Source organism: Paracoccidioides lutzii (genome assembly GCF_000150705.2).
Source record: "Paracoccidioides lutzii Pb01 unplaced genomic scaffold supercont2.19, whole genome shotgun sequence".
NCBI lineage: Eukaryota > Fungi > Ascomycota > Eurotiomycetes > Onygenales > Ajellomycetaceae > Paracoccidioides > Paracoccidioides lutzii.
In genome coordinates, this window is record NW_015440965.1 from 1 (window position 1) to 15,273 (window position 15,273).

General features: G+C 39.9%; 4 protein-coding genes across 4 annotated transcripts; 3 read left to right on the forward strand and 1 right to left on the reverse strand.

Annotated features, from left to right (window-relative positions):
- Nucleotides 1-2,412: 2,412 nt before the first annotated feature.
- On the forward strand, nucleotides 2,413-4,521 carry PAAG_06533 (peptide transporter PTR2; the record flags this gene model as incomplete). The annotated part of the gene is made up of 5 exons (XM_002791317.2): nucleotides 2,413-2,441; nucleotides 2,536-2,855; nucleotides 2,924-2,980; nucleotides 3,044-3,763; nucleotides 3,851-4,521. The coding sequence occupies 5 exons, from the start codon at nucleotides 2,413-2,415 to the stop codon at nucleotides 4,519-4,521; spliced, it is 1,797 nt and encodes a 598-aa protein (XP_002791363.1).
- Nucleotides 4,522-6,656: 2,135 nt separating this feature from the next.
- Nucleotides 6,657-9,154, forward strand: PAAG_06535 (endochitinase; the record flags this gene model as incomplete). Its single annotated transcript, XM_015845919.1, has 8 exons — nucleotides 6,657-6,850; nucleotides 6,923-7,271; nucleotides 7,575-7,675; nucleotides 7,768-8,021; nucleotides 8,115-8,144; nucleotides 8,205-8,254; nucleotides 8,326-8,386; nucleotides 8,475-9,154. The coding sequence occupies 8 exons, from the start codon at nucleotides 6,657-6,659 to the stop codon at nucleotides 9,152-9,154; spliced, it is 1,719 nt and encodes a 572-aa protein (XP_015700145.1).
- A 452-nt stretch (nucleotides 9,155-9,606) lies between these two features.
- On the reverse strand, nucleotides 9,607-10,234 carry PAAG_06536 (ubiquitin-40S ribosomal protein S31 fusion protein; the record flags this gene model as incomplete). Its single annotated transcript, XM_002791320.2, has 3 exons — nucleotides 9,607-9,696; nucleotides 9,758-10,038; nucleotides 10,141-10,234. 3 exons carry the CDS (start codon nucleotides 10,232-10,234, stop codon nucleotides 9,607-9,609), a joined length of 465 nt encoding a protein of 154 aa, XP_002791366.1.
- Nucleotides 10,235-11,229: 995 nt separating this feature from the next.
- On the forward strand, nucleotides 11,230-13,267 carry PAAG_06537 (hypothetical protein; the record flags this gene model as incomplete). Its single annotated transcript, XM_015845920.1, has 2 exons — nucleotides 11,230-11,431; nucleotides 11,523-13,267. 2 exons carry the CDS (start codon nucleotides 11,230-11,232, stop codon nucleotides 13,265-13,267), a joined length of 1,947 nt encoding a protein of 648 aa, XP_015700146.1.
- Between the last annotated feature and the right edge of the window lie 2,006 nt (nucleotides 13,268-15,273).

Sequence of the window (15,273 nt, forward strand, 5' to 3'; positions counted from 1 at the left end):
GTGGTGGGATTCTATAATAATTTATATAAACTTTATAATTTTACTAATATTATTCTCTTAAATATAATTTTTTTAAAATATAATTTAATAATTTTAAATATTTATAAATATAATATATTTAATTAATTATAATAATTTAAATATATTATTATATTAAAAGATATTATAAATATATAAAAATTTTTATATTTTTCTATATTAATATTTAATTTTATTATAAAATAGATTTTAAATTAATTAAAATAATTAAATTTATTAAATTTTTATAATTTATTAAAAATACAATAAAATATATATTTTTAATTTAAAAAAAGTTTTTTTAAAAAATAATAATAAATATAAAAATAATATTTATTATTTATTATTTATTTTTTTATTTTAATTTATAATATTTTAATTAAATAAAAATATTAATATTAATAAAATTTTTATTAAAAATAAATATTTAAAATAATTATAATTTTTATTTTAAAAAATTTTTTCATATTAATATTTAACTTATATTATCTATTTATAAAGTTTTTTCTTAAAATATTATAATAATTAAATAAATTTATCTTAAATAATATAATTATATATATTTAATATAGTAAAAATAAATAAGTAATAATAATAATATAAAAAATAAAATTATTTTTAAATTTTATTTAAATATTTAAATATTTTTTTATAATTTTTTAAAATTTTTATTTTTAATTTAATATTATAAATATATATATATAATTAATTAATAAAATTATAAAATAAAAATTAATTATTTAAATTTTAATTAAATTATAGAAAAAGAAGATTTTTATATATTTTATTAAATAAAACTTTTATTTTATTTTAATTTTATATATTATATATTTAATATATTTTTTAAATTAATTTATTTATTAGTATATAATTCTTTAATTTTTTAATATAAAAATTAAAAAAATAAAAAAATTTATATTAATATTTAATTTTTAAAATTAATATATTAATAAATAAAAAAATAGTTTTTAAAATTTTTTATATTATATATATATTATTTTTTAAAGTTTTTTTTATTTTAATAAAAATATAATTTATTAAATTTATTAATTTATATATTAAAGTTTAAAAAGATTTTATATTTATTTAATAAAAATTATATTATATTATTATTATAAATTTATAATTATAATAATTTTTAGTTTTATTTTAAAAAAATTTTATAATTATTTATATAATTATTAAAATATAATTAAAAATTTAAAATATATAAATTTTTTATTTTTATAATATTATAAATTATAAAAAAATAATTATAATATAATATATGAAATTAAATTTAAATTTTATATTTTATTACTAAAAGTAGATATTTAAAAATTTATTTTAATAACTTATTTTAAAATAAATTAAATCTATAATAAAAATAAAATTATTTCTATATATTAATATATTTAAAGATTTTTAATTTTTAAAGTTGATTTTTTGCTACTAAATTAATTTTATTTTTTCAAATTAAATTATTTAATTGTTTTGACATTTAACTTAATTTTTTTTATTCTCAGTCATTCAAAGTTCTATAAACATCTATCAACCTTCATTAATTACATAGAACTGGTGGGTAAGGATAAAAATCTTATTAAACAAAATCTTCCAAGTCTATTAAATAGTTAACTTAGTAAAAGAATTTAATCAAGTTATCAAGGTCCGTGAATATGACGTAGTCAATACTCTAATTATGAAGAAGTAGTAGATGAAAAAGAGAAGCAAAAATGCAGTCTGTTATTCAACCCGGCTATTGCAATATGCTCAGGCATTAAATGAACACACTGTCCTAATCCTTTAATAATGTAATTTAATTTAATTAGTGGTTGCTGAATGTAGATAATTCTGGTTAACATTTATATAATATGTTTATGTGGCTCGCTTGGTGGGGAAGTGCGTCAGTTAACTAACTAGGAGCGTAACCTGGGTTTACAAAAACTTCGTGCCATTGAATCTCTCCAGCCGTCCGAACCCAGTCCATCGTTTTCTTTTCAGTAAAAGTCTGATCGGCAACTTATTGTGGAGAGGAAGTTTTCAAGCTCGGTCAGCATCCTCGAAAAAAGTTTAGGCCGATGCGAGTGGAGTGTTTCACTTTGTATCAATTTGACCGAGCTGTGGTTTTGTGGGATTTCAATTGCGGGTGGCCATGATGATTCTTAGACAGTTGTCCGAGCAAGGTCTGGAATGGCCTTCAAACTTTTCAGATAACTACAGAGCAAACCGCGGGTTACCCCATCCCCACGGTAAAGTCACTAGACACATGTTTACCCACGTAGAATCGCACGACTCCCCCTCTATATACTGGCTAGATAGAGGTTATACCATTTCCTTCTCTGTGGTGTGTTCGCACATTAGCTCACCTCTCTTGTCTGAGATATCCAAATATTGCCAAGCGGGGAGTTGCAAACCATGACTGACCAAAAATTGGAAAATAATGAGTGAGTTTTGCTTCTCTTCGGATTTTTGTTTCATCCTTTGCATGAGGCATTGTTTATCTCGCGGCCAGATTTGATCTAATTGGAGTCACAAAAGGCCACATCTCAATGAACTGCCCGCTGTGGGTAACTACGATGGAAAGGAGTTTACGGGAGACAGGATTTTAGCGACTTCCAATGCGGAAGCCCTCTTACCAACTATTTCGCGTAAAGAGGGCGTCGTAACTCCTGACGGAGAGGAGCCGACTGACTTGGAAAAGCGTACTCTGCAACATATTCCCGAGAACCTCCCTCTCTCAGCATGGCTTGTTGCTGCCGTCGAGCTTAGCGAGCGTTTCACATATTATGGGATGACTGGGGTATTCCAAAATTATATCCAGCGACCTCTTGATGGTAGTTTAGGGCGAGGAGCGCTTGGTATGTTCAACAGACCAGAGAGTATATCTTTCAAATTGCAGAGAAAGTGCCCTGACGTTTGGAACCAGGGCTGGGCCGCAAGGGCGCTACCGGCCTTGTTACATTCTTTCAATTTTGGTGTTACGGTGAGCTCTGCTTTCTAAGAGGAACACGAGATGATCAAGCTATGCTAAAGACTTCATGACTAGTGACGCCTATATTTGGAGCTATTGTTGCAGATCAATATCTGGGGAAGTATTTGGCCATTCTCTGGTTTTGTTTCGTGTATATCGTTGGCCTTCTTATCTTATTCCTGACATCACTTCCTGTCTCTCTCGAACATGACGCGGGTCTTGGCGGATTCATTGTTGCCATTATCATCATCGGCATCGGGACTGGAGGCATCAAGTCAAATGTTGCTCCCCTGATTGCGGATCAATATACCCGAAAGAGGATGGCCATTAGAACCAACAAGAAAGGCCAACGCGTTATTATCGATCCAGCTCTTACCATCCAGCGAATCTACATGATCTTCTACGCCTGTATTAATATTGGTGCCCTATCTCTTCTCGCCACTCCGTATTTGGAAAGAGATGTTGGCTTCTGGTCAGCATATCTTCTCGGACTCACTGTATTCATCACGGGAACATCCGTTTTGATTTTTGGGCGCAAGTTTTACGTCATCCGCCCTCCAGATGGATCGGTCATTTCCAATGCCTTTAGGGCTATCTGGATCATGATCATCAACCGGAATATGGATGCCCCCAAATCTTCCTTCCAGGCGGAGCATGGCATGGGTCGATCGTTCCCCTGGAACGACCATTTCGTGGATGAACTCAAACGTGCTCTCGTTGCTTGCCAAGTGTTCGCCTTCTATCCTATTTACTGGGCTGTTTATGGTCAATTCTCTGGAAACTTTGTAGCGCAAGGTACGTTAAAAGATTATCCCTTAAACCATTAGGGCGAAATACAGGCAAACGGATAGAAAAAGAAATCCTGCTGATAATCGTCTGCAGCTGCTCAAATGGAAGGACATGGCATTCCAAACGATCTAATGCAAAACTTCGACCCGATCTCCATTATCTTAGTTATCCCCATTCTGGACCGCATAGTATACCCCATTCTACAACGGCTTCACATCTCCTTTCGGCCTATTAGCCGTATCACTCTCGGATTCGTCGTCGGTTCCTTGGCCATGTTGTACGCAGCCGTCGTGCAGCACCTCATCTATTCTACCGGTCCTTGCTTTCAGAACCCACTCTGTGACTTATCTAAAGTTGACGGTGTCGCACGTGGTAACCATGTGCACATTGGTGTTCAGACACCTGCCTATGTCCTCATTGGTATCTCAGAGATTTTCGCAAGCGTCTCTGGTCTTGAATATGCCTATACCAAAGCGCCACCCTCCATGAAGAGTTTCGTGCAGGCGATGTATCTCCTGACCAATGCGTTTGGTGCAGCTATTGGAGAGGTCCTGGTTCCGGCTGCCTATGACCCAGCCATTCTGTGGATGTTTGCCGGTCTTTGTGGCGCGTCGTTGATTGCGGGCATCATTTTCTGGTTCACCTTCCGTAAACTTAATGACAAAGAAGAGGTGCTGAATGCGCTGGATTATGATGGAATGGAGGAGGGTGAGGACGATCATACCCAGAGCCAGCCTGAAAAGGAGACGAAGAGCGGATTGTGATGATTGACGTTGTTCAGTGATGTATGAATGCACGTTGATGGTTGGATATGTGGTATACGGCATGCTGTGCCTTAGGTCCCCCTTAATTTTTCTCCCTCTGAATTTTGAAGCATATTCCCTCGTCATTTTCTGAGCTTCCTATAACCAATGCTGTCTCGCTCTGCCGGCATTTTTAGGGGTTAGGGATAGAGATTATTAAATGCTCTCTTATTTTGGGGGTTAGGGATAGAGATTAAATGCTCTTATTTTTAGAAGTTAAAGATAGAGATTAAATGCTCTTGTTTTTGGGGTTACGGATAGAGATTAAATGCTCTTCCAACTTATAGGCCCTGCATTAAAATGTACGGTAGTAACATTGTGTACACCTGATGTTATGTTAAAATCTACTACCCCAAGTCTCCCGTATTTCAAAGTATGAGAGAAAAGTGGCTATATCAGGATCCTGTAGGAAAGGTAAAGATATTATCTATCTCTTCTACGAAATGCCACATACTTGACATGAAAATCGAGGGGTTGCATTTGCAGTTATCAGTCCAACTTTCAAGGCGCTCCCCTCTCAGCAGATACAGCTCAAGGCTCGGCATTAGGCACGCCTGTTCGGTCTGGGGATGCAAAAAGCAAGGAAAAGAAGACCCATAACTAGCAAATGGCGCGTTGTCTCGTGTTGTCTATTATAATATTTGAACAAACCCCCAGGCTCTTCCACTTCTGCAGGGGATAAACGAAAACCGGTTTTACTAGTTGCAAGTCCAGCACGACGGAAGAAATTAAACTATCAACCAATGGACGTTCAATCCTAAACCCGATTTCCCGCTTCATACAAAAGGAAACCTGTTAAGTATTGCTGACGTGCGCAGCGGGCGTCTTGACTTTTCAACAGAAGCCTTGTCGCGTTTCACCGAATGAGAATGTTTTCTTTGGCCACGGAGTGCATTCCAAAAGCAGATCTCTGATTCCTCGTTATTTATGCACCCCTAAACAACGGTGAAAGTGTGGCCTGGGCGAACTAAAACTGTGACTTGAACCCAAAGACGGGAGCCTCGACGCCACCGGTTGATCTCTTTTGGGGGGTGGGGCACTTGTTCTTAGTGAGGATATTTAGTTACGGGTATTTAGTTACAAGACAGAGATCTATGAGATTGCACATGGGTCTGTCTGCAACAGCTGCAGTTATTCCTTTTAATGGTTGTGTGTCATTTGACAAATTAGCTTATCGGAGTAGTTTAATTTAACTAGGATAACTGGTTAGACCTAACCCTACTTGAAGCTTGGTGGCGAGCCTTGGCCGGCATAAATTAGTTGCAACAACCTAGCAGATTCAGCATGGAACAGTCAGGGTGGTTCTTGTTCCCCTTCCGTGCTTGACGATGCCCACACTTCTTTTCCCCTTGAGTTGGTGAAAAAGTGATAAAAACCAAAGGGTGATCACTGCAGCGAGGTATGAAATATTAAAGCTTCTTATGACTATAGTTTAAAACTTCATGGCTTCAGCCACCGAAGCAAATGAGATAGCAACCCCATAACTCAACCCTCCCCCCAAACCCAACTCCAGGCAAGATTGACAACTACACATTCATACCTCTCTACCTGTTCTAATAAAGGAGCTGATCTGTCAAATAAACATGATGTTTCGCATCCAAATGGCTGGAATACCCTACACTGATGTCCGCCTCTCCCATAGAGCTACGTATGGGTATGATGCTTATCCACTCTGAATATCGCAGTTTCATATCTGTGAAAAACCAAAACCATGTAGAGGGATAGAAAGGAAGAGGGAGATGAATCCAGCTCTCATCGGCAATGAGCAGACAGGAATCAGTTAACATGATTCTGCATATGCACCCTGAACTGTGCTGCTGTTGCCCCTCACTACAGTCATCACACGACAAAGAAAGCATGAGAGTGAGAACAGGAAGGCTGTTGTAAGCAAGAGAAGGAGGGTGAGGATGACATCTCTCCTGGAACTCCTCTTTACCTTCATCGTTTCTTATCCCCATCAGCTTCTTGCTTGATCAAACATCCATTCATTTCAAGGTTCAGTCATCACATCTTAAAACCAGCCCAGCCCTATCCAACTGTGCAACGCTCGCTTACTTGCGTACCTGCTGTCAAGCCCACCTGCAGCCACCGCAATCATGGGATCCTATCACCAGGCGTACCGTTCAGGCAAGCAGGGTGAGGATCAGGAATCGGCGCGTTTTCGTCATGATAAAATGACGAGGATCCCGATCCAATTCCAATTGCCACCTGTTGAAGCACAAGAATACAAAGACCGGACTGCCAGCCGTCGAAGCCGTCCGTTTATGAAACCCAGCTCTCCACTGTTATGGTTGATACTCCTCTGCTTTTGCATCTTCTTTTTTTTCAGTAGTAGTTTGTTTTATGCGCTTTACACCTGCAGCTTCGACTCTGACGACGTTTCTGCAGCTAAAACTCAGCCACACTTCTCTTTTTTGCCCCGCAAAGGAGGCTTGAAGGAGAACTATAACAACCCGCCTACCTTTCTTGCTAAGCAGTTCACGACGACGACGACGACGACGACGACGACAACAACAACAACAACAGCAACAATTGCTGACACTGCTGATACTACTGCCGCCGCCCTTGCTATTAAATCTCCTGTTAATATCGTTGTAGTTAACAAACGTCTATACCTTCCCAAATACGGAGGTTCGTGTCCCAATCCACCAGATCCACCAGTCAACATGACGAATCCCGGGTTCAGGTCGGTCGTGTATTTTGTCAACTGGGTATGTGGTTGAGATCATTTTCCCATCTGTTTTCGTTAGTTGTCGGTCATCAAGTTGTTTTAAATATGTGCCACCTTACACCCCAGGTATGCACCGTTTCTCGGGTTGGACCACAAAGTCTAAATGCATGTTAGACGTACGTTCTATTCTGAAGCTTGATAGGTTTCATTGTTGGGCAATCCTATGTACTGTAATGATATCCTGTACTAACAGACATAGACTTAGCCTTTTATTTGTCTATATGTTTGGTTTAAATCGTTTATCTTCTTGCATCTTTCAGCATTTAACTAACCGTTGATACAGGCGATCTACAGTCGTAACTATCACCCACAAGACTTGCCAGTGGAGAAGCTGACGCACGTTCTGTACGCGTTTGCGAACGTCCGCCCAGAGAGCGGAGAAGTGTATGTTTTCTCCGCTGTGGTCAGCATTAAATTACTCAATTAGTCGAGTTTAGGAACAATTCTAACTCGTATCCCGCGGCCTTTTTCGTTAGCTACTTGTCCGATACTTGGTCCGATATTGAAAAGCACTATCCAACCGATTCCTGGAACGATGTCGGAACCAATGTGTATGGCTGCATCAAGCAACTCTTCTTGCTGAAAAAGAAAAATCGGAATCTGAATGTGCTCCTCTCCATCGGGGGATGGACATATTCTTCCAACTTCGCCCTACCTGCAAGCACCCCAGCTGGTAGAGCCAAGTTTGCTGAAACTGCTGTCAAGTTACTTCTTGATTTGGGATTGGATGGTAGGTGTTATCCTTAGTAACGTAAATGAAGACAGGATACGTCAAATTGAAATCGACTCAAAGAAACTAATAAAATGCTGCTGCGGCTTACAGGACTTGATGTTGACTGGGAGTATCCCATGAGTATGGATTCACTGCTAAAATTCTTTACACGCCAGTGACATGTGCTAATACCAATATTAGATGATGGCGAGGCCAAGGACTTTGTGTCGCTCCTTAAAGCGACACGAGAGGTATGGTAATCTTGTGTTCCCCAGCTATCCAACTATTGTCAATCTGACCATTAATCCTTCTGTCAAAATAGGAACTTGATAGGGTAGGTGGGGGGGGTCGCAAGTTCCTGCTAACCATCGCTTGCCCAGCAGGTAGGTATATATTACAAATTACGACGACCAGCTTGGTTATATCACTGCATCATGGTTTCCTGCCAAATTATTAATGTGAATTATGTAGGCCCCGAGAATTATCGAAAGCTACGCCTCCAAGAGATGACCCCATATCTGGACTTCTATAACCTCATGGCCTATGACTACTCCGGAAGCTGGGACACCATAGCAGGTCATCAATCAAACATTAAACCCTCCAGATCGAACCCCAAATCAACCCCGTTCTCCACTGAAGCAGCCCTGAATCATTATATTGGCGTCGGCGGCGTACCAGCCTCCAAAATAGTCCTAGGAATGCCGTTATACGGACGCACCTTCGCCAATACCGATGGTCCTGGGACTCCCTTCCAAGGCAACGGCGGCTCCGGCAGTTGGGAGACCGGTGTTTGGGATTACAAAGTTCTGCCTAAACCCGGTGCGGGAGAGCAGATGCTATCCATTCGTAGTGGTGAATGTGGTGCAACTTGGAGCTACGACAGGCCCTCTCGCACGATGATTACCTATGATACTGTGCCGATGGTTGAAGAGAAGACCAGGTATCTTATCGAGAGAGGCCTTGGAGGGGGAATGTGGTGGGAAGCGAGCGGGGATAGGGATCCCAAAACCGGCAACAAGGCGAATGGGAGCCTTATTGGCACTTTTGTGGAAGAGATTGGGGGGACTTCGAAGTTGCAGAAGGTTCAGAATGTGTTGTCGTTTCCGGAGAGTAAATATGATAACTTGAAGAATCAGTTTCCTGGGGAGTAGGGAGGCGTGGATAGCAATATGTATCGAGGCCATCTGTTCTTTTCTGCAGGATGTGTTTAATTGTTTTCTCTTTATCAACCCATTTGTTTGGTATGTATTAACCTTCTCCTTTCACATCCGACGATACTTGGAATGGTTGAATGGGTGATGGTTACATGCTCTGCACGCAGCTTTTCCCTTTTTTGTAACAAAGTCATACATAATAAGCCTCCCATTTGTCAGCAACAACTTGACAAGATGGAAACAATAAGGCAGCAATTTATGACAGCAATGATTCACATGTATACGTTATCTCCTCCATACTGGATACTAGGTACTTGATAGGTCCAATTAACAAGAAAACAAGGCGGCTTAAAATTCAATTTTGATTGCTCGTCAACTAGATACAGGAAGGTATTCAGTTTTCCCCGTCCCATACCTAACAGGCATCTAACTCAAAAAAATACCACCATCTATTTGGACTCATCAAAGACGTAGGTAAGATGGCACTTTCCACAGTACTGGCGGTTGGTCATGGAAGCCATGAAAACACCGGCTCCGCACTAAGACAATTTTAGCAAATGGACAAAATGACACACACACGGACGTAGACACGCAACATACTTCAGGAGTGGGGCACTCGCGGCGCAGACGCTCGATCTTTCCATCACCATCGACCTTGTAGTACTTGAGGACAGCAAGCTTGGTCTTCTTGCGCTTGTGCTTGATCTTCTTGGGGGTGGTATAGACCTTCTTCTTGCGCTTCTTGCCACCACCACGAAGACGCAGGACGAGGTGGAGGGTCGACTCCTTCTGAATGTTGTAGTCAGAGAGGGTGCGACCGTCCTCGAGCTGTTTACCAGCGAAGATCAGACGTTGCTGGTCGGGAGGGATTCCCTCCTTGTCTATGCGGGTGAAAATTATGTTAGATTTTTTTTTCTCGTTCCTTGTCTCTTCTTTTTTTTGGGAAATTTGTGCCTGCTGTGAGTAGGGTTAGATTTTCGTACCCTGGATCTTAGACTTCACATTGTCAATGGTATCAGACGACTCCACCTCGAGGGTGATAGTCTTCCCCGTAAGGGTCTTGACGAAGATCTGCATTTTGACGAAGGCCTATAGCTGTGATTAGTTATCATATCTGAATTGCTTGTTGCTTGATGGAGGATGTCGATGAGGCAAATGCAGTCGGCGGATAAATGGGCCCGGGAGATAGAATAGAGGTCCTGAGTATGGCAATAAATAATATATGGGATGTTTATTCAAACTTACCTCGACAAATTGTCTTCCTCAACCTTCCTATGCAAATCGTTGATGATGTTCAAGATACAAATAAGCAGGGCAACAGGTGAAAATACCGGGCGTGCGGTTTGTGGATCACGTGGAAAAATGATTCTGAGTAAGCTTCCACGTGATCAGAAACCGGCGATCCTAAACCACGCTAAACCCGATCGGGCGGTTGCCGGGCCAACGATCTTTGTTTGGAGCCCGCTTTCGATCTACAACCGACATTTTACTATGACAACGATCCTTGAGAGAAACTCCATAATTTGCGCTTCCCACTGCCAACCTCAACATTTGTCTGTTGATATTTCCTTTCGCCCACTATTACAAAATTCTTTATTTACCATCTTCTTTCTCTCCTCCGCTTTTATTGATAGACGACAAATTTGACGCTGTTCTATACTTGGAGTCGAACACCCTTGCACTCTGCTACCCCGTTTCGCCCCCCAATCTGATATCGGTTTTGACCCATATTGATCCAGGGTTTGTTTATTAAGAATCTTTGGTACATCCTTCTTGCTTTGCTACTGCCTGACACCACTATAGGTCGGCGTAGCGTTGCTTCGTTCCCTTTTCATCAGGCCATGATTTTTCAAAACGAGTCCCTATCCCACTGCTACTGTGTATGGTTGAATTGAAGGATTGCATGCACACTTTTGTGGGCCCACTGACCTGTTAAAATTACCTAGGCGACACATAGTCTCCAGAAGGTACTCTGAAAATATAAATTACAGCTTGGATTGAACGGAAGAGCGCATACGAGGCGTGGAAACTTCTCCTCACCTTCCGATCTGCCACTCTATGATAGAGCAGATATGCAGAGCTATCATTCGCACCGAAGAGGCTTAAGTCTGGACGACGGGCTCTTGGGACGGGGTCGCCATGCGCTTCCACATCCTCCTCCTCCTTCCTTTCTTAAGAGCCCAAGTCTGCCTCAGTTCCCGGATATTGTTCCTCAGCAGTATGAGCGCCCGACAGTCCAACGGCCAAGCACTCCCAAAAAGCAAACTGGTTCCGGTGGGTCACTTTATTATCATTATTATTATTATTATTATTATTATTATTATCTTCATCATCATGGTGACTATATGTAGCTGACAACAAGAAGAATCACTTCCCCTAACACCAGCAACAACACCATTCCGGCGACCGAATGACTTTTTCCAGAATTCCGCGAGTGTTCAGCTCTCGCCAACAAGGCAACACGCAGAGAAAATTTTCGCAAATAGAGGCAGTTCCACATCATTGCAACGATCAAAATCGGTCCAAGGGATTGTTCGGAGCAACTTCTTTCAACAGAAAAGCCATGTTCTCTCTCCATCAAACACCACACTATTCGACTCCTTGGATACCTTCACCACCCAGTTACCTGACCTTGGAGACGATGTATTTTCCGATTTCACCTTCCATCATGCAGAAGATTTAAAAAATATCTCGGTTCCATTGGACCCGCCGTCTTCTCCTGTTCACTCCGTTTTGAGTTCCACGTGCCAGACTACGAATACTCCGTGCTCAGTAGTTCGTACTGACTCTTCTCGACCCAAAATGCAGATTATGCCTGCTCTACCCCTCATCATCCCTACATATCCTCAAACGGCTAACTCAAGTCCATGTTCACCGCTGCTGAAGGCGCCTTTATCACCCCGCCCGGTGTCAATTGCTGACTTGAACCTGGGCTCCAACGTCCACGCCTCCATTGAAGAGACAGGTATTACAATTGACGACATTGCTGCATTTATCGAGGGACCTGATGGAGTCGACAAAAAATGGGTATGTACGTACCGGGGATGCAACAAAAGGTTTGGAAGGAAGGAAAATATCAAATCCCACGTCCAGACACATCTTGGAGACAGACAATATAAATGCAACCACTGCAACAAATGTTTTGTTCGTGGCCACGATCTCAAGCGCCATGCTAAAATCCATACAGGAGTTAAACCGTACCCATGCGAATGTGGCAACAGCTTTGCACGACAGGATGCCTTGACGAGGCACAAACAGCGAGGAATGTGCAGCGGTGCTTTTAAGGGAGCTGTACGAAAAGTAGTCAAACGAGGCAGGCCACGAAAGAACAGGCCAGAGCAGGACGAACGGCACAATAAAGCCATCAGAGCGCGCATTGGGGCGAGTGGAAAATCTTATGCGAGTTCAATTTCGGAATCATCATGTTCTACACTCGCCTCTCCCCCGAGCGAAAGCAATGAGGCCGAAAGCGTACTAGATTCGAGTCGTAGTGAAGGCTTTCCATATCTGCACAGTGATGGATTCGGTTTACCTCCCGATGTCTTTACCTTCACGCCTCCTGCCTCGCCAGGTTTCAGCACTGGAAATCTACCCTCACCAACGCGAAGCTTCCGTTCAATGACACCCACCTGGGAAAGAAACTTTCTCTCTCTCTCCCCGACAAAAAGACCTCTTGATGATATCCCCGAAGAAATCCCAGCTATCTCGCTTCTTGTCCCAGATTCCCCGACCCCGGTCAAAAAGGGACGGCCGGGATCTTCCTTGCAATTGTGGCTGCATTCGTCTGCGGAATCAGCATTCGCTGCTGAAAATGCACCAGACTTCGATGTTTTCGCCAGCCAAAGTCAACCTTCCACCGTGACTTCCATCTCCGCCACTCTTGACCAGAGCCAACTTGCTTCTCTCCAGCTTCCATCAACGGTCGGGATCCTGACAGAAGCCAGTGACTCACTATCATCAGATTATGAACCCTTCCTAACAAGCTCTTCCTCTCAACACGATAACACCAGCGAACTCAATCTCAGTTCGCATTTCCTTTCTGGGTCTTTCTCTCACTACTCTGAGGATTTTTTGAACAGTTTTGGTGGTGAAATCGATAACGAAATGTAATTTGGTTTTATTGATATGGAAAGCAAGATGAAACACCACAGCTCCGGTTGGTTATGACACTAACTTGAGTTTAGTTAACTAGCATTTTGAAACGAATTATTAGCACGTTCCACGAGTAACTCGCTAATGTGTAACTAATATAATTTTTGGGAGGGAATGTATCCATGCATTATCTGTGGATGCTTACGATAGACATGATTAAGCCTTCTATTTTGCTTTTTGGGATGTTTGGGAATTTTCATACGTTTCTTGCCTCCTGTACTTTCGAATACCTGTTTGTTTACCTCATTGGCCTCTTCATATTTCTTGTTTTGAGTTGCAAATACCTCTCCAAATAGCAATTGCTTTTCCTTTTCTTCCCCTTTTTGCCGACCCTTTTCCCTTTTGGGGTTGTATTTCCTATCCTAGTTATTTCAATCATCAGTTTTTTTTTAAAAAAAATAACAACCCTTCTACGTTAGCGCGTGAACTTCAAATTTTCAAAATGGGATGAATTTCTTTCAAGGGCCTATTCGATATTTGTTGACTTGTATTTTGGTAGATTATTTTGCGGCACGGCTCTTTCTTCTCTTTTGGTCTCCTTTTCTGCGACTTAGGATTAATGCGGGGTTGTATTGAATTTATGGGTCAACTACCGGAGGCAGATCAAATTATGCTTTATGAGATCAAGAATATATTCTTAGGTTGATCGTTGTTGTTGTTGACTTTTCCGGAATACAGGGAGATTCGCACGTGCTCCACTAATTCAATGTGTCAGCACTCCTCGTTCCAGCAGATTTGACTCCCTAGTAGATCGTCACACTGGTATTTTTGAGATACTTAGGAAAAGTGTACAGGAATTCGACGGGCAGTTTAAATGCTATTCTCTTGCATACAAAGAGTAGTTAGGACCTCCAACATCAGTGCCGCATTCAACAAGTAAAGTGGGAATAAGAGCCACCGTAAACCTCATCAAGTTCAATGTTGACATGTTCTCATCCATCAGGTTCTCTGACTAGGAAGGGGGGTGCTTGAGTAGCTTGGTGATTGACATTCATCTTTGAGAGTTTTGCAGTAGACATCAATGAAAGAAATGATATAAGATGCTGAATGTTCTTAGCACTAAAGACAAATGATAACCTGTTCATCAAGTGTCTTGTGAAGTTCTTATGCATCAGATCATTCTCATCAAGGAGCTAACTAATATGATAAGTGTGCTCTTTGTCGATCTGTTCAGGTGTGAGGCTAAAAGTTTCTTAAGTGAAATAATGGCCTCATTTTTCGCCAATTCAAATATCTTTACACAAGGGTTAGATTGAAGAACTGGGTTAGGATATTGAGCATAGTTACCAAACAACTTAAGGCCTAGATATCTACGCTAGTATCCCAAGTGTCTCGGTAGATAGCTCAGATGCACATAAAGCTATCAGTGTTACTGCCTGCTGATCATATTATCTTACTTTATATAGTTAGATAATGACATGAGTTCTTGTATCAGCTTTAAGTTTGATACAACAATGAGTACATTTGTACTTCAACTTAGATCATTAATCTTAATTAAAATTATAGTAAAGTCTGTATTATTTAATTCACTTTTGATGTCTCTATATAGTTATTAAATATTTTAATACACTATTATCTATCTTTAATTTTTCTAATTATTTAATAGTATTGAGCTTGAGAGACTGTAAAAATACCTTACTATACAGAGTTTTAACAATTGAAAACAAAATACTTATAAGTTGTATATCTGCATTAAGTCAGAATATTATCACTTTTATATCTATATATTGATCTGCCGCAATCAATAGTATTTAACTTATAAGGAAGTTGAAATTCAACAAAACTTATTTAAAAATATTTTTATATAAACAGTTTAATATAATCTTTTACTGATAGTTATTATTTCATCAAATATGATTATAGAGAACAAGATATAAATATATATTATTTAAATTATTATACTTAAAATAATTCAATAGTTTAATAATATACTATTTGCTAGAATAATTTAGACTTAGAGTAGA